General features: G+C 47.7%; 1 protein-coding gene across 1 annotated transcript; it reads left to right on the top strand.

Moving 5' to 3' along the window:
• Positions 1-1,934: 1,934 nt before the first annotated feature.
• On the top strand, positions 1,935-25,852 carry HHIPL2 (HHIP like 2). The gene is given in 9 exon segments (XM_032318923.1): positions 1,935-2,521; positions 5,112-5,764; positions 6,639-6,782; positions 9,547-9,878; positions 10,901-11,027; positions 15,731-15,876; positions 20,537-20,618; positions 24,294-24,376; positions 25,082-25,852. Coding segments are annotated over 9 exon segments (2,280 nt in total). The 5' UTR covers positions 1,935-2,191; the 3' UTR covers positions 25,465-25,852.
• The last annotated feature ends 1,966 nt before the right edge of the window (positions 25,853-27,818 follow it).

Here is a 27,818-nt window from a genome sequence, read left to right as displayed (position 1 = left end):
TTCCATATATATATAATCTATATAATATAATATAAATAATATAATGTATAATATAAAATATAATATATATAATACATTTTCTTAGCAAACTCAACACCCAAAGAACAAATAATCCAATCAAGTAATGGGCAGAGGACATGAACAGACATTTCTGCAAAGAAGACATCCAGATGGCCAACAGACACATGAAAAAATGCTCTGCATCACTTGGCATCAGGGAAATACAAATCAAAACCACAATGAGATACCACCTCACACCAGTCAGAATGGCTAAAATTAACAAGTCAAGAAATGACAGATGCTGGCGAGGATGTGGAGAGAGGGGAACCCATCTACACTGTTGGTGGGAATGCAAGCTGGTGGAGCCACTCTGGAAAACCATGTGGAGGTTCCTCAAAAAACTGAAAATAGAGCTACCCTATGACCCAGCAATTGCACTACTGGGTATATATCCTAAGACACAAACGTGGTGCTCCAAAGGGGCACGTGCACCTGAATGTTTATAGCAGCAATGTCCATAATAGCCAAATTATGGAAAGAACCTAGATGTTCATCAACAGATGAATGTATAAAGAAGATGTGGTATATATACACAATGGAATACTATGCAGCCATCAAAAGAAATGAAATCTTGCCATTTGCGATGACGTGGATGGAACTAGAGGGTATCATGCTTAGCGAAATAAGTCAATTGGAGAAAGACAACTATCATATGCTCTCCCTGATATGAGGAAATGGAGATGCAACGTGGGGGGGTTGGGGGGTAGAAAAAAAAATGAAAGAAGGTGGGATTGGGAGGGAGACAAACCATAAAAGATTCAATCTCAAAAAACAGACTGAGGGTTGCTGGGGGGAGGGGGGTTGGGAGGGGGGGTGGGATTATGGACATTGGGGAGGGTATGTGCTATGGTGAGTGCTTTGAAGTGTGTAAACCTGGCGATTCACAGACCTGTAGCCCCGGGGATAAAAATACATTATATGTTTATTTAAAAAAAATAAATTTAATAAAAAAAGAAAAATATATATAATACATTATATATATATATATATATATATTTAAATTTTATTTTTTGAGAGAAGGGTGAGGGGCAGAGGGAGAGGGAGAGAGAGAATCTCACACAGACTCCATGACCAGTGCTAAGCATGATGTGGGTCTTGATCTCACAACCCTGAGATCATGACCTGGACTGAAATCAGAAGCGGCTGCTTAAGGGACTGAACCACCCAGATGCCCCTCATTTAAGAAATATTGATCCAAGCCTTGTTATGTGCAAGGGACAGGTATAAAGTGAAACACATTCTTAAATGCTAATGTTGAAACATATCCTAAGTGCAGAGGTGTGCCCTGAGAGCGAGCATAGAGCATAGCGCTGGCACAAATATAGACCCAGATGTTCTATGATTGCTGGGGACGCTGTCCAGTAGCCCCCATTGCTGACTCCTTGTTTCCCCCGGGCCACGCTCCCTCCTTTCTTCTTGCTCCTGCTGTGGATGTAGGATTTACATGGCATGTCCTCCCTTCCTACCACTGCACGGATGGCCCTCTCCGGATCACAGGGACCGCATGGCTCCCCGTGCCTCCTCCTACCGGCTCCCCCAGCCTCCCCCTACTGCCCCTCCCTGTTCTCAGATCCCTGTCCGAGTCCCGGTGGTGCCATTCAGCACTAAAGGAAGGTTCGCATCTTCCCCTTGCACACTCTGACCCCTGGGACTACGTAATCCGTAATCCGACGTGTTCTCTCTGGGAGACTCCCAGCAGCTCAGGCTTGTGAAAAAACTATAAACAAAGTGTGAATTTCCTGTCCCCCCGCCCCCACCCTGAGGAATTCTTAGCAGTTTTCGTGAATCCCAGCAGACCTGCCATTGATACCACCGAACCTTTTCCTAAGAAGCCATGCACCCCAATCACTCGGCAGTAAGGGTCAGAACTTGGACCAGCTTCATGCTTAGGCGGGATTGGAGGGGACAGGGACACCTCTCACTGTTTTCATAAGAGGCACCTGGCTACCCACACCGCTTAAGAGGCACCGCTCACAAACCACCTCAGGGAACTCCTTGGGGGCGGGGATAGAAGGAAGGAAGAAAACACCCTGGGGGTAGAGAGTGCAGGGTTGGGGAGGGAGGGAACTAGAGCACAGCAGGGGAGACAACCTGAGCCGACGCGGGCAGCCAGAGTCTTCCAGAGCCCAAAATGCTGAGGACATCCACTCCTGGGGGTGCTCTGAGCAGCTGGGCCCTCAGACTCCCTACTTCTTCTGGCATCTTCCACCTCTGCCTCACATTCTGGTTGGGCCAGATGGGCTTGCTGCAGGGACACCCCCAGTGCCTGGATTATGGGCCCCCCTTCCAGCCCCCGGTGCACCTCGAGTTTTGCTCAGACTACGAGTCTTTCGGCTGCTGTGACCAGCACAAGGACCGCCGCCTCGCTGCTCGGTACAAGGACATCATGGATTACTTTGATCTCAGGGGCCATGAGCTGTGTGGGGGCTATATTAAGGACATCCTCTGCAGGTAGGCCTGAGTGAAACCCTGTACGGTAGTGAGGGAGCCAGCTTGGCAAAGTGAGGGTGCTGGGCTTGGTGGCATGGGTCCTGGGGCGAGGGGGTTGGGGGAGCTCCTTGGCCACCGGCCCTTTAGAAAGCTCTCCTGGCAGCTGCCTCACCGTAGAGCTCGGGTCTCTGGATGGGCACAGGGAAGCGAGGGGGTGCTGGGTTTGGTTTCCACCTAGAGACCAGAGGTCTCCCCCTGGGGTCCGCTGGTCCCTTGGGCTTTCTCACCCCCGAAGGTGGAGATGGGTGTCCCCCATGGAGCTCTCCGGGCAGCGTTATCTTGAGTTCCCCTGCACTGCCCTGGGAGCGGGTTGCAGTGCCCAACCGCGGTGGTTACCGAGGCCTTGGAGGGAGTGTGGCACCTGTTGGGGCCCATTTGTGCCAGGGGGTCTCCGGAGTGATGATGGTGGTGGCAGAGTCCCGGGGCTCTCCCCGGCATTCTGGAGCTGGGCTGACAGGGCTTCAAGCCGCTGGGAGACTGACTCACAGAGGTTCTGCTCCTGCAGGCTCTCCAAGGGCCAAAATCCACATCCCTGGCAGGCATCCCCCATCACCCAACTCTGGGAAGAGGGGTTCAGGGTGCAGGGGAGAGTCGCCCTAGAGGAGGGCCGCTGAGAAAGGCTGCCATGGGAAGAGGTGCGCTTACGAGGTGGTGGGGGCGAAGAGGCGGGGAGTCCAGGCAGACCTGTGGTCTGGGACCCCCGCTGAGCCTGTCCGCGCATCCGCTGGGCCCTCCCGCCGCCACCGCTCCGAGCGCACTGGCCGCCCCCTCTCCCTATGGGCAGGGCACACCACAGATCGCGCCGCAGAAGCCAGCCACCAGGGTGGCATCTCCTCGGGGCTGTACCCTCCTACCTCAGGCACCACCCCTCAGCGGGGAAGAGGAGAATTAACTCCGGGATAACCATGGGGGGCCGAAGCTGGGCTCTTCTGAGAAACACCAAGATCGTTCGTTTCCGAGATGCCCCCTAGTGAATGTCTCCACCCTCCCCAGGGCTCCCCTCCCCCCTGCTTTCCCTTCCGGGAGAAGTTTCCGAAAGTCGAATTCAGCGACTCTCCTGTTGGAGGGATCTGAGGAATGGGAATAATGTACATGAATCTATTATTTAAGGTCTCAAGCCCCCCTGCTCTTTCTTCCCGCGAACACGGAGTGTATTCCCAGCAGTGATTCTGCGGGAAGTTGTTAGGATTCTGATTTTACTGTTAAGGAATCCGGAGTTTGTTTGTTTTTTTAAGGATTTTATTTATTTATTTCACAGATCACAAGTAGGCAGGGCGGAGGGGGGTGGGTGAGAAGCAGGCTCCCCGCTGAGCAGGGAGTCAGCCCACTGCAGGGCTCCATCCCAAGACCCTGAGATCATGACCTGCGCCCAAGGCAGGGGCTTAACCCACTGAGCCACCCAGGGGCCCCAAGTCGAAGGTCAGACCGTGCTGAGGCACAAATCTAGAGGCTCAGGCTCTGAGTCTTCTGCCCTTTGGATCATATTTCACCAAGACAGAGTCCCAACAGCACCAATACATTTACTTCATGGTTTTCGGACCGGGCCAAGTGTACATCCCGTTAGAACAGCCTCGGTGCATCTTGCCCCCTTCCCTGTCCTCCGTGCAGAGAACAGAGTCTGACACCACAGGGGAAACTCTTCTGGGCTTTACTTTCCTTAAATAGAGAAATGCTGTCCTAAGATAATTGAGTCGAAGCAATTCTGCGGACTAAATTTCTGCCTATTTCCACGGCCCCCTCTGTTCCCTGGTAGCTCGTCCCAATGTCTGTCCCCCGTCTTCTTTCCACTCCTCCAAAGTGGACAGGCCAGTGGGGTGAGACTCAGACCAGTTCATTTTGCTTCCTGTCAGCCGCTCGGACAGGTTCCCTGAACCGAAACAGGCCATCCAAGGAGAGACACTGGGTTCCCAGCTCAGCAGGGAGTCTGCTTCTCACTTTCCCCCTGCTTGTGCTATGTCTCTCTCGCGCGCTCTCTCTCAATGAATAAATTAAAAAAAAAAAAAGAAATAAAGTCTTATAGATACAGCATTTATAATAAAGGGAACGGTAGGGAAATCTCTCTTTTTAAAAGATTTTATTTATTTATATGAGCGTTCCTGAACCTGAGGGGGATGGGTGTGGGGCAGAGGGAAAGGGAGAAGCAGACTCCTTCCCAGCAGGGAGCTGATGTGGGGCTGGATCCCAGGACACTGGGATCCTGACCTGAGCCCAAGGCAGACACTTAACCAGTGCTTCACCCAGGCGGCCCGAAATTAGAACTCTTCAAAAAAAAAAAAAAAAAAAAAGTCATCACTTACTAAAACTTTAAAGTGTCAAGAACGAAGTTAAAATGCTAAAGAAGGTATGGTGAACATGAGAGACTACTCCCTCTTTTTGCCTTCTAGGAGCGCTAACTGGCCAGAAAATTGGGGTCCCCGAAAAGAGCTTTCCCAGTCATTGCTCATAGAAACTCCAGAATCCTGATTCTTTCCTAGACCGTTTTCCTCCTGTGTGCTCAAACACTGCGACCAGCCCCACCGTGGCCTGTCTGACTACCAGTCAAGCTTCCTTTTTCTTCCTAGGAGTGCTCGCCCTATGCCGCTCATCTCTACGATGCTGAGAACCCTCGGACGCCCCTCCGGAACCTTCCTGGCCTCTGCTCTGACTACTGCTCCGCATTCCATTCCAGCTGTCACTCTGCCATCTCCCTACTGACCAATGACCGTCACCTGCAGGGCTCACATGAAAAGGATGGTGCCCATTTCTGCCACCTCCTCAACCTTCCTGACGAGGACTATTGCTTCCCTAATGTCCTGAGGAATGACCATCTCAACCGCAACCTGGGTGTGGTGGCCGAGGACCAGCAGGGCTGCCTGCAGCTCTGCCTGACCGAGGTGGCCAATGGGCTGAAGAACCCGGTCTCCATGGTCCACGCTGGGGACGGCACCCATCGCTTCTTTGTGGCTGAGCAGGTGGGCGTGGTATGGGTCTACCTGCCTGATGGGAGCCGCCTGAAACAACCCTTCTTGGACCTCAAGAAGATCGTGTTGACTACTCCCTGGATAGGGGATGAGAGAGGCTTCTTGGGGTTGGCTTTTCATCCCAGATTCCGCCGCAACCGGAAGTTCTATATTTATTATTCATGTCTGGGCAAGAAGAAGGTAGAAAAGATCCGAATTAGTGAGATGAAGGTTTCTCGGGCTGATCCCAACAAAGCTGACCCCAGATCAGAAAGGTGAGACATGCCCACGAGAATGGGCAACTCTGTACTACGCTCCAAAATAATGCCAGTGCGTCCTCTGAGATGATAAAGGGACCCGTTTCCGGTTTTAGAGACACTAGTTTATAACACTAACCAAGGAGTCATCAGTGGGGAGATGGCAGACTTGCAGCCACAAGGGTTTGAGAAATGATTATAGATAATATCAATGTATTAGATATAGTAGTGGCCTCTGATTATTGTGTGGTCATTGAGTCATCAGTGGGGAGATGGCAGACTTGCAGCCACAAGGGTTTGAGAAATGATTATAGATAATATCAATGTATTAGATATAGTAGTGGCCTCTGATTATTGTGTGGTCATTGAATTCCAGGCCCTTTGACTTGAACATGGATATTATCTGTGGCACAAAGCCATAGAGCCCTAGATGCGTGGTCTGATGAAGGACTTAATTCTGTCACTCCAAGCTCGTGGTCTTGCCACCCTACCAGTCTGTCTTTATTCCTTCTTCTTCTTTCTGCCTTGTGTCTCTTGTCCCAAACAGCGAGGTTGGGGGATTGAAATGGACACCTAACTGACAGATTAACTCCTGCCGGCTTGCCCAAAGGAAGGGATTAAGAGTTCTGGTAAAGCAAGAGAGTAAGTCCCAGAAAAGGGTGATTGTTACCCTGGCTGTGTCTACAGCTCATGAAATCATGACAGGAAAGAAAAACGATCCATGAAGGAGTCATACTGGGGAACAAGGCGAGTCTTAGTGCCCCAAGCTTTGTGATTCTTGGAAACTCTGAAGCAGGTCTTGGCTGACTTGGGCCAGTCATTTCTGGGTGTCTGAAAAGGATGCAGTTTTGACTCATATCAAAACCCAATGCATGGTTTCTTTTCCTTCCAGAGTCATCTTGGAGATAGAAGAACCAGCCTCAAATCATAATGGCGGACAACTTCTTTTTGGTGTGGATGGCTACATGTACATTTTCACTGGGGACGGAGGACAGGCTGGGGATCCCTTTGGCAAGTTTGGGAATGCTCAGAACAAGTAAGCGGGTGGATCTGGGCTCCTGTCCCTTTAGGGTGAGCCCTTGGGATGTTTTTGCTGAGATGGAATCTCCGGAGCGTCAAACGCAAATCATGTAGGGCAAGACATAGCCCCCTCTGTTGAGGCATGTGGGAGAAACATTTGGTTTCCTGTCCTGTGAATTTCAGGCCCAGTGTGTTCTGGAAAGTAATACTGTAGATGCTCAGTGTAACTCTCAGAGTGCTATGGGGACACGAATTCAGAGTGCTCAGTATGTACTCGCATGACAGTATTTACCTCACCAAGATCTTAACGCATTTCAGTTCAACTCAGGGATGTTATTGCGTGCCACGCTCTGGGCTCTGTGCTAGGCCCTGGGCACATGTGAGAAGATAGTTAATACGCGATATATGTTGAATGCTTACTGTGTGTCAGGTACTGTTTTGAATACCTTGTGTATATTGAAGAATGTAATTCTGTTTATTTATTTGAGAGCAAGGGAGACAGAGTGGGAGGGACAGAGGGAGAGAGAAACTCTGGCAGACTCCATGCTGACCATAAAGTCTGGCGTGGAGCTTGATCTCACTATCTGAGCCAAAACCAAGAGTTGGATGCTTAACTGACTGGGCTCCCCAGGTGCCCCAAGAACATAATTCTAACATCTCACGAGGGCAGGGATTTTTATCCGTTTGTTAATTGATGTGTCCCCACCACCTCAAATAGTGCCTAGTATGGGAGTCACTTCAGAAATACAATGGAAGGGAGGACTCCTATGAAGTGTAGGTATTATGATAGTCATTTCACTGATGGGAAGATAGAGGCACAGAGGAGTAAAGTAGCTTGCCTAAGGTCACACAGCAAGTGAGTGGCAGAACCAAAATTCAAACTCAGACAAGCTGGTGCAAGAGTCCAGGTGAGTCTGGGCTGACCTAAATAAAAGCCCATGATCCTGATGTCCTTTGTAACAACAAGCACTTGAATGCTGTTATCCCTGATAATAAAATATTGAAGTTAAAGTAGTCAAGAGCTGATGGGGGTGCCTGGGTGGCTCAGTTGGTTAAGTGGCTGACTCTTGATTTCGGCTCAGGTGGGGAGTCTGCTTGTCTCTCTCCCTCCGTCCCGTGCCTCCCTCAAATAAATGAAGAAATCTAAAAAAAAAATAATCAAGAGCTAAACATTTGTCAGATGCCTACTGTTGGGAATTGAGTCACCTGCTACAGGCAAGGTAACTCATTTAGCCCTTACAACCACAACTGCGAGGTTGTCTTTCTCTAGCCTGTTTTACAAATGAGGAAACTGAGGCCCAGAGGCAGAGCCTCTTGAAAGCGCTGTCCTTTCTGTGACCACAGTGCTCTGTGAGGAAGAATAAACCAACTCCTTTTAAAAATTCATAGTGTTAGTGCCCACTTGGCAGCACATATACTAAAACCAGAATGCTCCAGAAAAGCTAAGCATGGCCTCGCTGCAAGGATGATGGGCACATTCACGAGTGTTTCATATGGAAAAAAAAAAAATTCATAGCGTTAAACCCAATCTGAGAGAAACCATTTCATCGAAAACTAAAAATTGGAGCTTCAGGGGCCCCTGGGTGGCTCAGTAGTTTAAGCCTCTGCCTTCAGCTCCGGTCATGATCTCAGGGTCCTGGGATCGAGCCCCACATTGGGCTCTCTGCTCAGCGAGGAGCCTGCTTCCCCCTCTCTCTCTGCCTGCCTCTCTGCCTACTTGTGATCTCTCTCGTCTATCAAATAAATAAATAAAAATCTTAAAAAAAAAAAAAAATTGGAGCTTCAACTTGCTTGCTCCGGGTCGTATGGGCCAGGATCCCATCAGACTTATGCCTTCTGGTTCTCCCTGAGCCAAAACGTGGCAAGTCTTAACATTTTTTTTGTTGTTGTTTTTTAAGATTTTATTTGATTTTATTTGACAGAGAGAGAGGGAGAGGCAGTGAGAGAAGGAACACAAGCAGGGGGAGTGAGAAAGGGAGAAGCAGTCCTCCCGCTGAGCAGGGAGCCCTATGTGGGGCTCCATCCTAGGATCCTGGGGTCATGACCTGAGCCCAGGGCAGACGCTTAACGACTTGAGCCACCCAGGCAACCCAAGTCTTAACATTTTGCATAAGTCAATCTATCTATCTGTCTCATACAGACATGACTTTATGTATATGTCTTGTATACACGTGTGTATATCTTTTAAAAAACCCTGTGTTCCCATGTGATTTTTAGTAGTTGTTTGGCGTTGACTATCAGTAGGTCCTCCTGGGCAGTCTCTGGTCTGGTGCTATTTTATTTTATCTTATATTTTATTATTTTATTTAGTTTTAAATTTTGAACACTTAACATGAATTCTACCCTCTTAAAAAAATTTAAGCGTCAACAAAAATTGTATGTGTAAATACAGTATTGTTAATTATAGGAACAGACGTACAGCAGATCTCCAGAACCTACTCATCTGGTTAACAAATGTCCAACAGAGGTATGGAAAGTGTCAGTCCTCATCAGGGAAGTGTACATCAAAACTACAGTGAGATGTCACTCCCATCCATTAGGATGGCTCTGTATCTTCCTCCCCCTCCCCCCAAAAAAAACCCAAACACAAAAAGACAGCAAGTGTTGCTGAAGATGCAGAATACGTCGTATACTGTTGGTGGAAATGCAAAATAGTGCAGCTGCTCTGGAAAACAGTGAGGGGAGGCTTTGAAAACAGAACAAATAAAACTCGCCAATGATCCGGCCATCCATTTCTGCGTGTTTATCCTGTGCCTGTTCCCCGGCCCTCTTTCTTTCAGAAGCTCCCTGCTGGGGAAGGTGTTACGGATCGACGTGAACAGGGCAGGCTCAGACAGCAGACCTTACCGAGTGCCCCCGGACAATCCTTTTGTGGCCGAGCCAGGGGCCCACCCTGCCGTGTATGCCTACGGGGTCAGAAACATGTGGCGCTGTGCCGTGGACCGAGGGGATCCCGTCACACGCCGGGGCCGAGGCCGGATGTTTTGTGGGGACGTGGGACAAAATAGGTTTGAAGAAGTTGACATCATTGTGAAAGGCGGGAACTACGGCTGGAGGGCCAAGGAAGGGTTTGAGTGTTACGACAGGAAGCTTTGTCACAATGCCTCTTTGGGTAAGTCAGAAATTCACTGGGTGATTCCTGGAGTGGACTGAGGGGGTTGGAGTGGAGGTGGGGAGTATGACCTGGGAGTTCTGCCCTGTAGGTCACTCGGGGGTCTTTGTTTATGGCCTGTGGGGTGAGCTTCCAGGTAGGCTCTCGGTTCACAGGCACCAGGAGCACGTTGGGTTAGTGCTTGTTGACCTGATGCATTCGGGTCTCAGCTGGGTTCGGGGACTGGGATTGACTGAGGAATCTCTGTTTTAGATTAGTTACCCACAGGGTTTTTAGGCTAATTTGAGAAAAACCAGCAGAGGAAAGTTGGTGGTTCTGTTTTTCACTTATTCCCATTTTGCCCAGCCCACTGAGATGGTATTCCATATGCAAACTGGTGGTACAGTCCATCAAGATGTGCTTTTCAGGCGTTTTTTTTTAATCAGTGGTGCCAAATCTTTTTTGACCCCGATAAGTTGCAAAGGAGTCTTAGAGACCCTTATAAGGTTTTCAGATCCTTAACCTGAGTATCTGCCATGTCAGCCCAGGGGATACACATAGGTGTGTGGGTTCTCAGGTCACTGCCTCACAGGTGGGGGAGTCTTTGGCTTCCTCTCGGCTTCCAGAGGCCAGTCAAAGAGGAAGCTCACAAATATTGTGGCTGGTGTGTTGAGAAAAATAAGCATGATTCTCTTGGCTGCCTGCCCTTCCAAAGACCAAGAGAGAAAGCATTCTCCACTCAATCAGGCAACTACATTTAAAATCCCCATCTTCCTCACTGAAGCTCTAAATTTTTTTTTTTTTTTAAAGAGAGAGAGAAAGTGTGTGTGTGTGCGTGAGCAGGGTTGGGGGGAGAGAGCAGGAGAGGGAGAAGGACTCCCAGATAGGCTCCGTGTTCAGTGGAGTCCGACAGGGGCTTGATCTCAGGACCCCGAGATCATAGCCTGAGCTGAAATCAAGAGTTGGATGCTTAACCAACTAAGCCACCCAGGCACCTGAAGGTCTCAGCCTTTAGCTGTGACACTCTCTTTGTTCATGGACAGGTGACATTCTGCCAATCTATGCTTATGGTCATGCAGTGGGGAAGTCAGTCACTGGAGGATACGTCTACCGTGGGTGTGAATCCCCAAATCTCAATGGCCTCTACATCTTTGGGGACTTCATGAGTGGGTAAGAAAGGATTGAAAGGATTCTTTCATTTCTTTTATTTCAGCATTTTTATTGAGATACAAACTACATGTGGTGAGACAAGGTCTCTAAGAGCACAGCTGGATAAAGTTTTACAATATATACACTTGTAACTATGTTAAGAGGCAGAACATTTCCATCACTCTGGAAGGTTCCTTCTTGCCTGTTGCCTGTCAGTACCACCACTTTCTCTCTCTTTCTCTCTCTCTCTCTCTCTCACACACACACACACACACACACACACACACACACACACGTCGGCCAGAGGTAACCACTCCTATCACGTTAATTTTGCTTCTGGAATTTAATATAAATGAAATCGTGTATATGCATTCTTTTTTTGTACATGCATGGTTTCTTTTATTCAGTAACATCAGTGAGATTCATCTCTGTTGTCACATGTATCAGCTTCTCTCTTTTATTGCTTTTTAATATTCAAGTGCATGAATATAACACCAGTTATTCATGTAGTCTCCTGTTTTGGCTATTTCCACTCTTTTTACTACACATTTATTATATATTTATTATATATTCATTATATATATTTAAGTGTGTGTGTGTGTGTGTGTGTGTGTGTGTGTGTATAGCTTGTGTCCAGCAACCTTGTCAAACTTTTTTTTTTTAAAGATTTTATTTATTTATTTGACAGAGAGAGACAATGAGAGAGGGAACACAAGCAGGGGGAGGGGGAAAGGGAGAAGCAGACTTCCTGCTGAGCAGGGAGCCCGATGTGGGGATCGATCCCAGGACCCTGGGATCATGAGTTGAGCCGAAGGCAGACACTTAAGGACTGAGCCACCTTGTCAAACTCTTATTAGCTCGATCGGCCTGTGTGTGTGTGTAGATTCTGTTGGATTTTCTATGAAGAAGATAATTTTGTCTATGAATATAGATACTTTTACTTTTTCTTTTCCTGAATTGCAAGGCTTTTATTGTTAGTCTCTTGACTTAATGCTTCTTCTTAAACTTCAGTACAATGTTGGTTAGAAGGTTTCCGTTTTTACCAGTGAGTATGATGTCAGTTGTAGGTACTTCCACGTGCCATCTATTAGGTGAAGAAGTTTTCCTTCCATTCCTAGTTTTCTGAGAATTTGTAGTAAGTCTGGATGTTATGTTTTGCAAATACAAATGCAAAATGCAAGATGCAAATGCATCTTTGCATCTTGTGAGAGAATCATGTGGTTTTCTCATTTTTAGTTTTTAATATAGTGAATTATATTGATTGCTTTTTTTTTTTTAAATGATTGAAGCAGTCTCGCATTTCTGGAATAAATACCATTTGGTCATGATGTATTTTCTTTTTAATATATTGTTAGATTGGATTTGCTAACAGGTTGTTGGAAAATTTTGTATCTGTGTTCACGAAAGGGATTTCTTTCTTGGAATATCTTTGCCAGATTTTGGCGTCAGGATAAAGCAGGGTTTATTAGAATGAGCTGGAGAGTGTCTCCTCCTCTTCAGTTGTCCAGAAGATTTTGTTAAAATAGGTTTTATTTCTTCTTTCTATGTTTCTTCTAGGTGAAGTCATCAAGGCCTAAAGTTTTCTTATAGAAAACGTATAGTTGTGTCTCGTCTGGTGATTTCTTTGGTCTTCTTTTTTTGTTAAAGATTTTATTTATTCAGGGTGCCTGGGTGGCTCAGTGGGTGAAGCCTCTGCTTTTGGCTCAGGTCATGATCCCAGGGTCGAGGGATCAAGGCCGGCATCTGGCTCTCTGCTCAGCAAGGAGCCTGCTTCCTCCTTTCTCTGTGCCTGCCTCTCTGCCTACTTGTGATCTCTCTCTGTCTCTGTCCAGTAAATAAATAAAATCTTTTAAAAAAAGGTTAAAAAATGTATTATTTTTTCATTTATTTGAGAGATATTGAGAGAGAGAGCAGGGGAAGGAGGAGAGGGAGAGGGGGCAAGCAGCCTCCATGCTGTGACTTGGGGCTCGATCTCAGGACTATGAGATCATGATCTGAGACAAAATCAAGAGTCAAGCCTTAACCAACTGAGCCACGTAGGTGCCCCCATTACTTCTCCTGTCTGCTAACTGGTGCATTTAGACCATTAACATTCCACATAGTTATGAACATAGCGGGATTAATATCTACCATATTTTTTACTGCTTTCTGTTTGTTGCCTTTATCCTTTATTCTATTTTTGTCTTCCACTCTTTTTCTGCCTTTTGTGGATTTAACTGAGCAATCTATGTAATTCCATTTTCTTCCCCTTTTTAGCATGTCAGTTCTACTTTTTTTTTTTTCTTTTTCAGTGGTTGCCTAGAGTTTGCAATATACATTTACAGCTAATCCAAGTCCATATTCAAATAACATGATGCCACTTCAGGATGGAAACTATGGTCACTGAGTTGAGACTGTCATCTTTTCCTTACTTTTTTTTTTTTTAATAAAGATTTATTTATTTTAGAGAGACAGAGAGTGAGCAAGGGGCAGAGGAAGAGAATCTTTTAAGCAGACTCCCTGCTGAGCGAGAAGCCCTACACAGGGCTTTGATCCCACAACTTATAAGATCATGACCTGAGCTGAAAGCAAGAGTTGGATGCCCAAGCAGCTGAGCCACACAGGTGCCTCAAGACTGTCATTTTTTTTCTAATACATAAGTTTATAAGTATTTTTCTAATACATAAGTTTAGTGTTCTGAATTTCTCCTCAAGTCCTGCTTTAATGGGATCCCATAAAGTTTGATATATTGTGTTTTCATTTTCATTCAGTTAAAAATATTTTCTAATTTTGCTTTGACATACCTTCTCACAAGTTGGTTTAAAGTGTGTTAGTTTCCAAATATCTCAGTTTTCCTGAGGTCTTTGTGCTGTTGATTTATAATTTCGTTTGATTGTGGTCACAAAGAGACTGCGTTTGATTTGGGAGATTACACTGGATTATCTAGGTGGGTCCTAAATATACTCACAAATGTGGTTGGAAGAAGGAGGTAGAGGGAAATTTGAAGACAGAAGAGATAGAAGTCAGGGTAACAACAGAAGTGGTGTGGTGAGCCCATGAGTCAAGACATGAGGACAACCATTGGAAGCTGGAAGAGGCAAGGAAATTGATTCTCTTCTAGAGCCTCTGAAGGGAGCACAGCCCTGCCAACATCTTGATTTTGACCCAGTGGAAACCATTTCAGGATGTTGGCCTCCAAAACTGTGAGAGAATAACTGTGGGTTGTTTTAAGCCACCAGGTTGTGGTGATATGTTACAGTGGTGGTAAGAAACAAATATAGTTTCCATTTTTAATACTCCTCATTACTTTGTGCATATTTCCTTCTGGGGATGTCATTTTTTTTTAATGCTTGAAGGACTTCCTTTACTATTTTTTGAAAAATGGATTCATTGGTGATGAATTCTTTCTGCTTTTTGCTGTCTTTTTTTCCCCCTTCCTTTTTGAAAAATATTTTCACTAAGTATCAAAGTCTATGTTTAATTAATTTTCTTTAATTCTTTAAGAATATTGTCCATTATCGGGGCGCCTGGGTGGCTCAGTGGGTTAAGCCGCTGCCTTCGGCTCAGGTCATGATCTCAGGGTCCTGGGATCGAGTCCCGCATCGGGCTCTCTGCTCAGCAGGGAGCCTGCTTCCTCCTCTCTCTCTCTCTGCCTGCCTCTATGCCTACTTGTGATCTCTCTCTATCAAATAAATAAATAAAATCTTTAAAAATTGTCACTCTATATTATCTAGGTTTTTGACGGTTTAAGGTGTGAGGGTAAAATGACCCCATCTTCGTCAGAAAGGACAGTAGTATTTTCATACTGCAATACAGTTTCCAGAGACAGGGAACAGCCAGTAACTGGTCAGTTCCTTTATCATCACTTGTCAGGTCTTTGGGATTTAATGGTTCTTTGTTTTTCCCACAGTTCCCACCATCTCCTTACGTATCACTTGGTTGATAGTCAGTGATTCTCAGTCAAAGCCGATGCACCAGAATCACTGGGATTGAGCATCTCTGAATCTATAAAATGTTTCAAGTGAAAAAAAGAGTTTCATGTGACACCCTAGTTGACCCACCTTCCTTTTCTTTTTATTCTAAAAACCTGCTTTAGGGGCGCCTGGGTGGCTCAGTGGGTTAAAGCCTCTGTCTTCAGCTCAGGTCATGATCCCAGAGTCCTGGGATCGAGCCCCGAATCGGGCTCTCCGCTTCTCAGGGAGCCTGCTTCCTCCTCTCTCTCTGCCTGCCTCTCTGCCTACTTGTGATCTCTGCCTGTCAAATAAATAAATAAAATCTTAAAAAAAAAACAACAAAAAAAAAACCTGCTTTTAGGTCAGACAGATGACTACATAGACATAATAACAAAAGCAGCTGCCAGTTTTGGGGTCCTTACTGTGTCCCAGGAACCCTGGGGAGTTATTCACATATATTATCTTACTTAACCTTTGCAACTTTGGTCCGCGGTAAATTCACTTTACAGATGAGGGAACTGAGGCGTAGCCGTTGAAGACGTAGCCAAAGGTCACAAACTCATAGAAATTGCATTAGTTTTTTGTAGCGGTGCAACCTTCTCGGGGCCCCAGACTCCACTTATAATAGAAGATGAGCTGCTCCAGCTGGGCACAGCGGGTGACCCAGGTTTCTCTGAAGCAGCTATTTGATTCCTGGGAGAGGCTAGGTGTTGCTCTCCTAGGGAAGGAGGAAGAATATCCTGAAGGGTGAAAATATGGATTCCTATAATAAAGGTTTTATTTTTCATCTAGTCGACTTATGGCTTTGCAGGAAGATAGGAAAACCAAGAAATGGAAGAAACGGGACATTTGCCTTGGCAACACTGCATCCTGTGCCTTCCCAGGGCTGATCAGCACCTACAGCAAATTTATCATCTCTTTTGCTGAAGACGAAGCAGGTAACAAATGTCCAGGGTTATGCTGTTTCTGCTTTTTGGAACTTAAATCATCTCAGGTATTGTGAACTAATATTTGCATAATAATTATTATTACTATTGTTATTTTTTTTTAAAGATTTTATTTATTTATTTGACAGAGAGAAATCACAAGTAGATGGAGAGGCAGGCAGAGAGAGAGAGAGAGAGGGAAGCAGGCTCCCTGCCGAGCAGAGAGCCCAATGCGGGACTCGATCCCAGGACCCTGAGATCATGACCTGAGCCGAAGGCAGCGGCTTAACCCACTGAGCCACCCAGGCGCCCTATTACTATTGTTATTTAAATAACAACTACACCTATTTTTTACTACCATTTAATTTTTTTTTTTTAAGAGAGAGGGAAAATGTATAGTGCGGAGGGGCAGAGGGAGAGATGAGAGAGAGAGAATCTTAAGCAGGTTCCACACTCAGCACAGAGTCCTAATTCGGGACCGATCTCACAACCCTGAGATGATGGAGCCCAAATCAAGAGTTGGATGCCTAACTGACTGAGTCTCCCAGGGGCCCTGTAGTCAGCTTTTAGAATGTTCTGGATACTGTTCTAAGCACTTTGCTTTTTTTATGTTATTTAATAATTACAGCATCCCCATGATGTAATGATTATGCTTATTGGCCATTGAGGCAACAGACGGAATATGCCAACCTACCCCTTCTTGACGGAGGCCCACACCTCACTGTGTGGGGCAAATCAAGGTCTATAGTTTGGTCTTTTGGTCTTTTGACCATGAAGGAGATTCATGTCCTCCTCCCTGACTGGATTCTGATCTGCGATCACAGGAACGTGGGTAGGGCCAGTAGTGGGGCAGACGTGGTGGACCCTGGTGTTTACCCTCCTGGTGCTGCCTGGGAGGGAGCGCCTCTGGTGATCAGCCCCTCACTGGGCCTTTCCTTATCCTGCTGGAGTCTGTGAGGCCAGTGCTGGGAGGGAGCCAGGGAGAATTTCTTCCCCGAGAGATCTCTGTTAAAAGGGTAGACAGCTTAGTGGGAGGCTATTTGCTAGACAGATGAGGTGTTTATTAAGGGCATCAGCAAAGCAAAGGGCGTGTGTGTGTGCGCGCGCGCACGCGAGGCAGACAGAGACTCTGCTCTGCTAAATTGCCTCAAATTCTGTAATCAGAAAATGGATTTTTAATTTCAGCTTTACTTAAGTTGGTTACATTTTGAAAGATACTTTTTGTGTGTGTGTGTGTGTGTGTGTGTGTGAGGAGGACAGGGCCTGTGATCTCTTTGGTATTTGGCACTGCATCTAGCCGTGCTTGGGGTCTCGGAAGAGAGCGACAGGGTCTCTCAGGGCCCCTTCCAGACCTGGGCTTCTCTGTGAGGGTGAACCAGAGCCTTGGAAGTTTCCTTAGTTTCCTTAGGGGCTTCTTTCCGTTCTGAGTCATGGGGTGACTGTGCCAGACCTTCACTTGAGCAAGACATACGGAAATCCAGTCCGCTCTTGGACCTCTTCCTAGCTTATCGTTTGAGATGAATGTTTTAGAGGAACGGAGGATATTCGAGAGAATTCAAGCATTTTCAATAGAGAAAGTCTGAGTGAGTTCCAAACTGGAAGTCCAAACATATAAAAAAGGAGAGAAACCACAGGCTGGCAGGACGGTGCTCCGCGGAAGGAGGCTGACGGGAAAGCCCAAGGCCCGGGGGGGCGTCTGTCCTGCCAGAGCCCCTCCAGGCTGGGGCCCCAGGTGGCTGGAGCTCGCTGGAGCCCCGGAGGTGGGTCTTCCCCGGGGATCCTGGGCTGCTGTCTTCTGCCGCTTGCTCCTTCTCAGAAGGCCTCGGAAACCTTGGCTTGGGTGGTTTGGTTTACTGTGCCTGTCGGCTTCTCACCGGAGAGAACGGGCAGCTTTTAAATTCCAGTCAGTTCGTCTGGCCAACAAGACTGAGTGTGCTTGGCTGAATTTTATCAAGTGGACCTGCCAGGGTGTTGTTCCCAAGCCAGACTGCCCAAAATGGCCCTAAAGCGAGGAAGGCTGTTTTCAAGACGAGTTCTTTTCTTTTTTCTTTTAAAGATTTTATATATTTATTTGAGAGAGAGAGAGCGCATAAGCAGGAGAGGGGCAGAGGGAGAGGGAGAGGGAGAAGGAGAAGCAGGCTCCCCGCTGAGCAGGGAGCCCGAGGTAGGGCTCGATCCTAGGATCCTGGGATCATGACCTGAGTCGAAGGCAGATGCTTAACTAACTGAGCCACCCAGGTGTCCTGAGGCAAGTTATTTTCTTCCCACGTTGCTTGATCTGGTGTGTTTGTGTGGAGTAATTCAGATTTTCTGCTCATGTCCTAGCCTTCCCCACTTAAGGACACATTTTTAGATCTGAGTACTTCATTATTTTGTTATCACTCACCACGCTGTAGACATGTCCTTTTTGGTTGAACCTCCAGTACTGCGGTGTACTTCCAGGTTTTTCTAGATGACAGCCGGCATAAAGAAGTGACTGCGGAGGGCAGGACAGGGCAGGAGGTGGGGCCGCCCCTTGCTGGGTGGGTTCTGATGGGTTGGATTTCTGAAGGTCAGTCACATTCTCAAGAGGGCTGGTCCAAGTACTAATGCTTGCACTAAGTTTCCGTCGCGTGCGTTTTGTTCGGCATGGCATGTTACAGATTTTTGGGGTAGTCGTTTTGGGTCCTCAAATAATATTTTTAAAATTGTCAGTTGGACATGACAGATGAAATTCACTTCTAGCATTGTTTTCCCCTAAAAATACAATGGGAAGTCTATGGCATGTTTAGGCCATGTAATTCACATAAACTGGTGTTGTGGATGGACTACGCCACAGTGTGGGGTTTTCAATTAGAGCAGGAATTCTTTGCATGGTCTAGAGGGGCTCCTCCGTGATGTCACCCCATGGACATGCAGATGTTTGGTAGACCCCTCTTTTTTTTTTTTTTTAAGATTTTATTTATTTATTTGACAGGCAGAGATCACAAGTAGGCAGAGAGGCAGGCAGAGAGGCAGGCAGAGAGAGAGGAGGAAGCAGGCTCCCTGCTGAGCAGAGAGCCCGATGCGGGGCCCCATCCCAGGATCCTGGGATCATGACCTGAGCGGAAGGCAGAGGCTTCAACCCACTGAGCCACCCAGGTGCCCCAGTAGACCCCTCTTTTTATCAAATGGACAGTGCCTGGGCTTTCCAATCAGATGAGGCAAACCGGCTCTAGGGTGGGGTGCATCCTAATGTCTCAGACTCCTTACAGGGCAGGGTGACGATATAGTTGGTGAAGACCCAAAATCCAGAGTTTATTAGGAGACTGTGCGTGAGGGCTCCATGAAGACCGGAGGCCTCACATTTGGCATGGGACAAACATGGGTCACCGTCCTCCACTAATTCAAGGAAGAAGGTTGTAGGAATCACTCCAAGCTGTCTGAAGTTCTAGGCTTTTCCAGTGAACAGTTTAGTAGACATTTTCTTCCATGAGGTTGAGGGAGAGCATACAACAAGTGAGCTCAGTTCAGTGCAGTGGCATAAGTATTAGAGCGTGAAGAGGTAAGAAGGTAAGAGTAATGCTGATCATAATTTTTAAAAATTTTAAAAACGATTTATTTATTTATTTGGGGGTGTTGAGAAGCAGAGGGAGAGGGAGAGAGAGAATCCTCAAGTAGACCCCCCGCTGAGTGCAGAGGCCTGTGTGAGACTCCATCTCAGGACCCTGAGATCACGACCTAAGCAGCCGAGACCAAGAGTCGGATGCTTAACTGATTGAGCCACCCAGGTGCCCCATCACTTTCTGATTTAATCTCTAATAATCACGTGAGTATTATTAGCCCCATTTGACAGATGAATTAATAATGTGAGGGTTACACAAGTTGAGAGGTTGCCTGAGACAACACAGCTAGCAGCTGGTGTTGTCAGGATGCAAAGTCAGAAGGCTCCAGCTTGGAAGTGGGGCTCGTCAACCCATCCTTTCCTGTCCCTCGCAGGTAACCAGGAGAAGAGGCAGAATGAGGTAGTGACCGTGAGCAGAGAGTGTTCAAATGGCGGGGGGGGGGGGGGAGTGGGAGGAGCCGGGGCTCGACCGTGGGTAGAGGTGATTTCTGGGAGGTGTGGAGAAGGCCAGGAAGACTGTCTGAAGAATTGTGGGGGGGGGGGGTCAGGGGAAACGAGGGACCCAAGGACTGAGGAAGGAAGGTGCTGCTGGAGGGGGAAGGCGCTGCTGGAGGGGGACGCGAGCGGGAGGGGGGCAGTGGGGGTTGGTGCCAGTGGACTCAAGAGGGGGCAACAGAAAGTGACAGATAAAGGGTCCTGAACCTGTCAACGGCTATTTCAGGGTTTCTCAGAGAATCCTTAGTAGTAGTCAAGAGGTAGGGGAGGAAATGGAGATTCCTTAAGGCGAAGTTTCTTCGAGCAGAGATGACAAAGGGAAAGCCAGTTTGGTTCATTGAATGGAAACAGAAATGCGCGTCTGTTGGGGTGCACTCTGAGCTAGTCTTTGGGAGTCAGAGAAGGGCTTTCTCCTTAAGGAGCTCACAGTCCAGGGAGGGCCGAGCTGTCAGTCGGGGTTCTGGGGTTCTCTTCCTGGGACTCCCTTCCTGCGGCTCACTGCATTTCAGGGCTCTAACGCCATGTAGAGGGTTTTCTGTGCATCCAGCTCTGTGTCTCCGCCATCCTACTGATGTCCTGTCCCTCTTTCCTCAGGGGAGCTCTACTTCCTGGCCACCGCCTACCCCAGCGCCTATGCTCCGCATGGATCGATTTACAAATTTGTTGACCCATCGAGGTGAGCTTTGGTCTCATTTTCTTCTTAGGTGCATCCGTATCAGCCCTTATCTTCATGGCAGACCGTGAAAATAGTCCTGACTCCCCAAGAATTACCAAATGATCAATGAAGCAAATCTTCACTTTAGATAAAAAGCAGATTGGGCAAATAAATGTACAGGGCAATGTGTCTAGGAATTATGAAAAATTTGGGAAATGGTCTCTTGTGGTGGGAAATGAGGATCTTGAGCCATTCTTGGATGACTAGTTTAGACCTGTGGATCCTGTTTATTTTTGTTTTTTAATATGCTTCTGAAAACTTTTGTCTGGGATCATCTGACAATGGGTGTAAAGTTCTGACTACCTGAGTAAGTGCTGTTGCCCTCTCCCCTGGGTTTGGTTGAGAACTCAAGGTCCTGGGCAAATATCTTATTTATGTATTTATTTTTATTATTATTGTGATTATTTTCTTCTGTAGGTGCAAATTTTGAAGGGAGCCTACTGGCCAAATCTGGGACAATTTATTTATTTTTTAATATATTTTAAATGTTTTGAACATTTTAAATTTAAATTCAATTAATTAACATATAGTATATTATTAGTTTCAGAGGTAGAGTTCAGTGATTCATCAGTTTTACATAATACCAGTGCTCATCACATCATGTGCCCTCCTTAATGCCCACCACTCAGTTACCCCATCCCCCTCCCACCGCCCCTCCAGTAACCCTCAGTTTGTTTCCTAGCGTTAAGAGTCTCTTAAAGTTTGTCTTCTTGTCTGATTTCTTCTTGTTTTATTTTTCCATCCCTTCCCGTGGTGCTCCTGTTTTGTTTCTTAGATTCCACATGTGAGTGAGATCATATGATAGTTGTCTTTCTATGATTGACTTATTTCCCTCAGTGTAATACCCTCTAGTTCCATCCACGTTGTTACAGATGTCAAGATTTCATTTTTTTTTTTGATGGCTGGGTAATATTCCATTGTGTATATACACCACATCTTCTATATCCATTTATCTATTGATGGACGTCTGGGCTCTTTCCATAGTTTGGCTATTGTGGTCATTGCTGCTATAAACATTCGGGTGCACGTGCCCCTTCGGATCACCACATTTGTATCTTTGGGGTAAATACCCAATAGTACGATTGCTGGGTCACAGGGTAGCTCTATTTTCGGCTTCTTGAGGACACTCCATGCTGTTTTCCAGAGTGGCTGCACCAGCCCGCATTCCCACCAACAGTGTAGGAGGGTCTAGGCAAATACCTTAAACTGGTTTCTTAGTGTCTCATCCCGACCCTTGCTGGCATTCTGTGGCAATATTAACTCAGTTGGTGGGTTCCACACCGTTGACTTCTGCTCTTCTGCCAGCCTCTCTCAGAGGCTAACCAACTGCCCAGACAACAGCCACAGGACAGCTTCCCATCAGTGAGGGTGTCGAGTGTGTGTGGTCCTCACTCTCCGGGGAGGGAGATGCAGCGGATCCAGCCCGAGGGCCTGGGGCAGTGTGTGGATTTATCTCCGGATTCTGCCCCAAAGCAAGCAAGTCTCCCCCCAAAATCAGCTTGAAGACAGAGTTCCCTGGGTGGTTACACTGGTCCTGTGGCGGGAGGGGGGGCAATGTTCAGACAACATTCAGCCATTGGGCGCTGCTGCGTGTGGGTCAAGGCTCAGGGGCCTGGCCCGGTGCTGCTCCCTGGGGCAGTAGGCTCTCGGTTTCCGTGTTCTCAGGGGTTCCTGGAAGAAGCTCCGTCCCTGAGGCTGGGCCTGAGGCGCTCTCCGAATGGCACCTGCGGGATTGCTAGGGGGCGACTTAGGGACTGGGCTGGCTTACACCCCCCCCCCCCCCCCGCATCTGCATGTCTCCCAAGCTTCGGGGACAGCCAACCCAGCACCCAGTTCAGGCGCCTTAGGCGGCAGACAGTGTGCTCTTTCCCCTCAGAGGTTTCCTGTGTGAATCACTTTGTCTGCCCTTTGGCAGTTTCCTGGTTTGGCCGGGGGATCATCAAGCTCCGTTCTCTCCTAAGAGCAGCCATAAAACAGCTACAGCCTGTCCACGTGGAAGACATGCCTATGGGCTCACCTTTCTTTCACTTTTTTTTTTTTCACTTTTCTTTCTTTCATCAAGTTGTCGCCGTGTGCCAGGCACTGTGCTGGGTGCTGAGCCGGTGGGGTCTCCTTTCAGGCTCACAGAACCCCCGGGGGACAGGCTAGCTGAGCTTGGCCAAGTGAACTTAATCACTTGGGGGGCAGCTAGCAAGAGGGGGTCCAAGACAGGGACATCGAGGAGCAGAGTCATTTCAGCATCTCTCCTTCTCTTCGGCGGTCATCATGTGGAGCCGGACGGACCTGCAAAGCTTCTCCAGAGTCTGGATCTGGATCCAGACACTGTTCTGTGTACGCACACGGCCTGGCTGGCTCTGAATGCACCTACGACACATTTTGAGGAGCAAATGATTCATTTCCGTGTGATTTTTTTCCCCCCTTCCTTCCATCCTTTCTTCTTGCCCTCCTTGAGAGTTACAGACCCTGGAACCTGGGCTTAAAACTTGACTTTGCTACCAACTAGCTGTGTGACCTTGCACCTGTTTTTTAATCTTTGTGTGACTCAGTTTCCCCCTGTAAAATGGGGATTCTAGGGTTATCATGAGGTTTCGGTGAGTTACATGTATGAAGCATATATGGGGCGCCAAAGCACTAGGTGAGTGTCTGTTAAATAAAGAAAATTACTTTTTTTTTTTTCCCCACCTGGGATGAGGGTGACAGCAGGGAGAGACGGAGCTGGAGCAAGGGAGGCAGAGGAGGAGGCAGTGGGGACTGGCCGGAAGGTTCCATGTCTGCTCTGAATCGCGAGTGCTCCTTGTCTCCAGGGGCTGTTTTATTTCAGAAGATGCACCAGAAGACAGCAGTTACGGAGTTCTTATTCTAATAGGCAGAGAGGCTGGCAGTCCCCGGGGGCTGTGCCGTGAGTTCTTGATGGGATTCTCTTTAAAGGGACTCACCCATCACCGACATCATCATCCTCACTGTGATCATCATCTGTGGGGGCACTCGTTACGTGTTGGGCCCTGTGCCAAGTGTCATTTTTTTAATTTTTAAAAAATAATTTTACAAATGACTGATCAGTCACTTACAATATGCCAAGTACACAGCTCTTATTTTTATTTAAGATTTATTCATCTATTTGAGGGGAGAGAGCATGCATGCCTGCATGTGTTTGGGGGAGGGGCAGAGGGAGAGGGAGCAAGAGAATCCTGGAGCTGACTCTTGGATGAGCAGGGAGCCTGATGCGGGGCTCGATCCCAGGACCCTGAGATCGTGACCTGAGCTGAAATCAAGAGTTGGTCCCTTGCCTGAGCCAGCCATGCGCCCCACACAGCTCTTATTTATTCCTGAAAGGATGGGTACTGTTGCTTTTTCTATTTTATCTATGTGGAAAGTGATGCTCAGCAAGGTTTACTTGCCCGTGCTCCCCAGAGTTTGAACCTAATTTAGTCACCATGCCTGTGCCCCTGACCCCTCACTACACTCTGTCCCAAGAGCCTGCCATGTCCCTGTTCTTTCTCCTCCTGTTTCCTACTCCATTTCTCCCACCCCCCTAGATAAAGGAGAGCTGAATCCAAATCTTGCAAATGTATGACCTGGGCTTCCTGGTCCCGTCCTCAGAATCTCGTGTCCTCACTTTTCTCTGTCTGTTTTCAGGCGAGCACCCCCCGGCAAGTGCAAGTACAAGCCAGTGCCGGTGCAAACCAAGAGCAAGCGTGTCCCGTTCAGGCCGCTCGCCCGTGAGTCTGTCTCTGTCCCGGGCTCAGGCCCTGGCCTTGAGGCGCTGGCACGGTGCCCTCTGCAAACACGCTTGCAGTCCTCCCAGGGTGGGAGGTCTGTTTCCCGCCGAGGGCTTCTGCTCTGGATGGGGACTGTGACTGTGACTGTGGCTCGGTCTCTACGTCTCCACGTTGCGGAGTGTACACATGTGCTTCTGCCGTGGTTCTCCGTCCGTCCATCAGTTTGTCAGGCACTATTCATTCAGCCCTGAGTTTGCAGCAGTCACTGTGCTAATCCCTGGGGCTACCGCAGTGAACCTGACCTGGAGGAGCCCAGAGTTAAATGTAGTGCAGGCAAATGGAGAAATAAATCTAACACTGAGGTTCTGGTAGAGAAGGATGCCCAGGGGATGGAGGGACTCCTAGAGGGGGCAGAGGCAGGGTGGGCATTCAGGAAGGGCAGATAGAGGAGGGAGAGTAACTATTCCAGAGCCATGGATCACTGGAGTGAACTTATTAAAAGCAGTATATTTAGGTCAAGGCCAGTCATGGGGCTTGGACTTATAACCCCGAGATCAAGTACTCTACCACTAAGCCAGCCAGGGGCTCCTGAAAAGAATATATATGAAAGAACCCTCCTGTAGTCGTGGGTATCCTGGGTGGTGTTTCCCTTAGGGTTACTTGCCAGGATTTCTGTTTCTCACTAAATAAATGTTTGTTTCCCAGAGACCGTCTTGGACTTACTAAAGGAGCAGTCGGAGAAAGCTGCTAGAAAATTCTCCAATGCAACTTTAGCCTCCAGCCCAGAGCGGGCGTCGTCTCAGAAAGGCCCCTCCAAGGAGCCAGCTTCTCCCACCAGCAGCAGGAAGGCGTCTCAAAGGCCTGGTAGCAAGAAGAGAGCCAGAGTGTTGTCCCCAGGCCCCCAGGGCAAGAGGAAGCCAAGCCCGAAACCCCCCAGGGGCCGGGTCCAGCCGTCAGCACAGCCAAGGCGAGCTGGCAGAAGTCTCCCTCGGCCTCTTCTGTTAGGGTGGCTGACCAGGGCACGTGCCAGGGGAGAACCACATCGCCGCGTGGAAGCTGCTCGTGGGGCTGCTGAACGTTGGCATTAGCTGAATGGGAGGCAGAGCTGGAGGTGGGGCAGGTAGAGGGAACTTGACTTAGGGCCGGAGCACTTGTCCTCTCTGCAGGAATCTTGCTATCTAAATGGAGGGGTGCTCCTTCTCTGCTTCTGCAGAGGCATCGGATCCCACAGCGCCAGGGTGCTGGGCTAACCTCGGGCAGTGGTTAGCCTTGGACTCCCACTGCACCTTCTCTTATTTCATAAATGCCTACAACTTTAAGGTAATAAATCAATATTTGCTCCATCGGTCCTGTATCCTTTGATCTTTTGGATGTTCGCCTGGCATTAAGAAATCTGGTGTGCTTCTACAGTTTGCCTAAGAGCCCTGTTTCACTCTCTTGCCTCTTCCCAGCTCCAGGAGGAAGCCTGTAGAGACATGTTTCAAGGAAAGCCCCTTTAAAATGGTCTTCTTCTTTGTCCCAGGCTGCAGCTCACAGACTGACTAGGGGCAGGTCCTGGTCCAAAACTCCAGCTTCCCCTAATTTGACTTGGCCAATAGCATCATGAACATAACTACATTTTGAGTACTTCTTGTGTGCCACGATTATATACATTATCTGAAACCTCAAAACCTTGCTGGTTATTGTTGCCATGTAATGACTGTTGAAGAGGAGGAAAGTGAGTCTTGTGAGGTTAAGCTACTCGCCCTAGACCACAGTAGGAGGGAACAGGGAGTCGTTCAGCTGGACTTGAACCAAAGCCCCTCTCAATGTCTTGAGCATCTGCCCCCCTGCGGGGCCCTCCGTGAGGGTCGGTGGCTTTTAAACAGGTATTTGAGGAACAGAAGAGCCAAGAGAGGAAACCATCCCAGTCTTTAGGAAGTTCTCCAAATCCTGCAAATCACCCAGAACGGTGTAGGCAGTTTGGTTTAAGAATAAAAACATGAGGGGCGCCTGGGTGGCTCAGTGGATTAAGCCGCTGCCTTCGGCTCAGGTCATGATCTCAGTGTCCTGGGATCGAGCCCCGTGTCGGGCTCTTTGCTCAGCGGGAGCCTGCTTCTCTCTCTCTCTCTCTCTGCCTGACTCTCCGCCGACTTGTGATCTCTCTGTCAAATAAATAAATAAAATCTTTAAAAAAAAAAAAGAATAAAAACGTGAAATGCCCGGTTTGTTGAGGATTTTCAGAGGTCATGTAATCACTGCTTTCTATATGGTTGGACATACCCTGCACAGCTTTTTTTAGATTTCCAAAGAAGCAGATTCCATTTTTTCCTTTAACAGTGTTTAATGGTAGGCTAACCTAACCTAAATACATCAGGCCTCTTTCTGATTCTTTTTCCTCCTGTTCTGCTCTTAAGAGAGCTGCCAAACACTGGTCATCATTTTCTGAAGATCATTTTTAGATAATTTTTTCAGCTGTTTCCTTTGGCCTAGCTTATGGCTTTTGTTTTTCTTTACTTTTGCCTATCTTTGTAACTCTTATGAGCACTCTCTAGGATAGGCAACCAGCCTTGATATTTTACACTTTTAGCATCTTCTCAGATGAGACACCAACATGAAGGCGGGAGGAATTCTACCCTGGATCCTTTTGTCAAAAGATGGCTGGACATCCTAGTCAGTTTGGGGAGATTGGACTGACCTCTTGAACAAGTATTTGAACTCACTTGTCTCATTTTTTTTTTTTTTTTTCTGTAAAGTCTTTCTTTGACGACATGTGGCAGAACTAGGTCTGGCCTGGAAGTGTTTTGAGCCCTGCGGGGTAAGGTGCTCAGAATTCATGCATCAAAGGACCATGTCCTTCAGGTTCTAGGCTGCCTTCTGGACACAGGTTTTGAACAGGAGGGTGGCAGGTCTAGGGGAGGGAACTGAACAGGTCTCCCTGAAATGCCAGGAAGCTTGGCAGGGGGTAGGGAAGGAGCAGCGTATCCCCCTCTGGCAATGTGGCTTTCTTTTCTAGAAATTGGCTGGCAAGGCCCGTGAGCTGTCACAAAGGGGCCAGTGCCGAGAGAACAATCATTTAGGTCATAGCCTAGATGGTTTTGGCTTCCTTGGAGGCTAAGGTTTTGAGAAATTCAGAAAAAGGCATACATGCTTGTGCTTGCTCTTTTTAGAGGCCTGCTGGGGAGAGGACTGGCGGGGGGGGGGGGGGGGGCGTAAGTAATGGTCCTGCTGGGGGGAGAGGACTGGGTGCTTCAAAGGCATTCTTTTCCTGCTGTGTTACTTGAGGATTGAGTAGCTCAAAGCAAGCAGGCTCAGTATTATGGTACTTGAGGATCTGAAATGATCTTACAAAAATGCATCCAGGCATTGAAGTGCTGGCCCTTGTGGGATCACTGTGGGTCTTGTTTTTTGCATCAGTGGGGCCCATCTCCTCGGAGCACTTTGAGCATTTCACCTCCACAGC

The sequence above is a fragment of the Mustela erminea genome, chromosome 17 (assembly GCF_009829155.1).
Source record: "Mustela erminea isolate mMusErm1 chromosome 17, mMusErm1.Pri, whole genome shotgun sequence".
NCBI lineage: Eukaryota > Metazoa > Chordata > Mammalia > Carnivora > Mustelidae > Mustela > Mustela erminea.
Note: the sequence above shows the minus strand (reverse complement) of the source record. Positions and strands in the feature narration are given on the sequence as shown.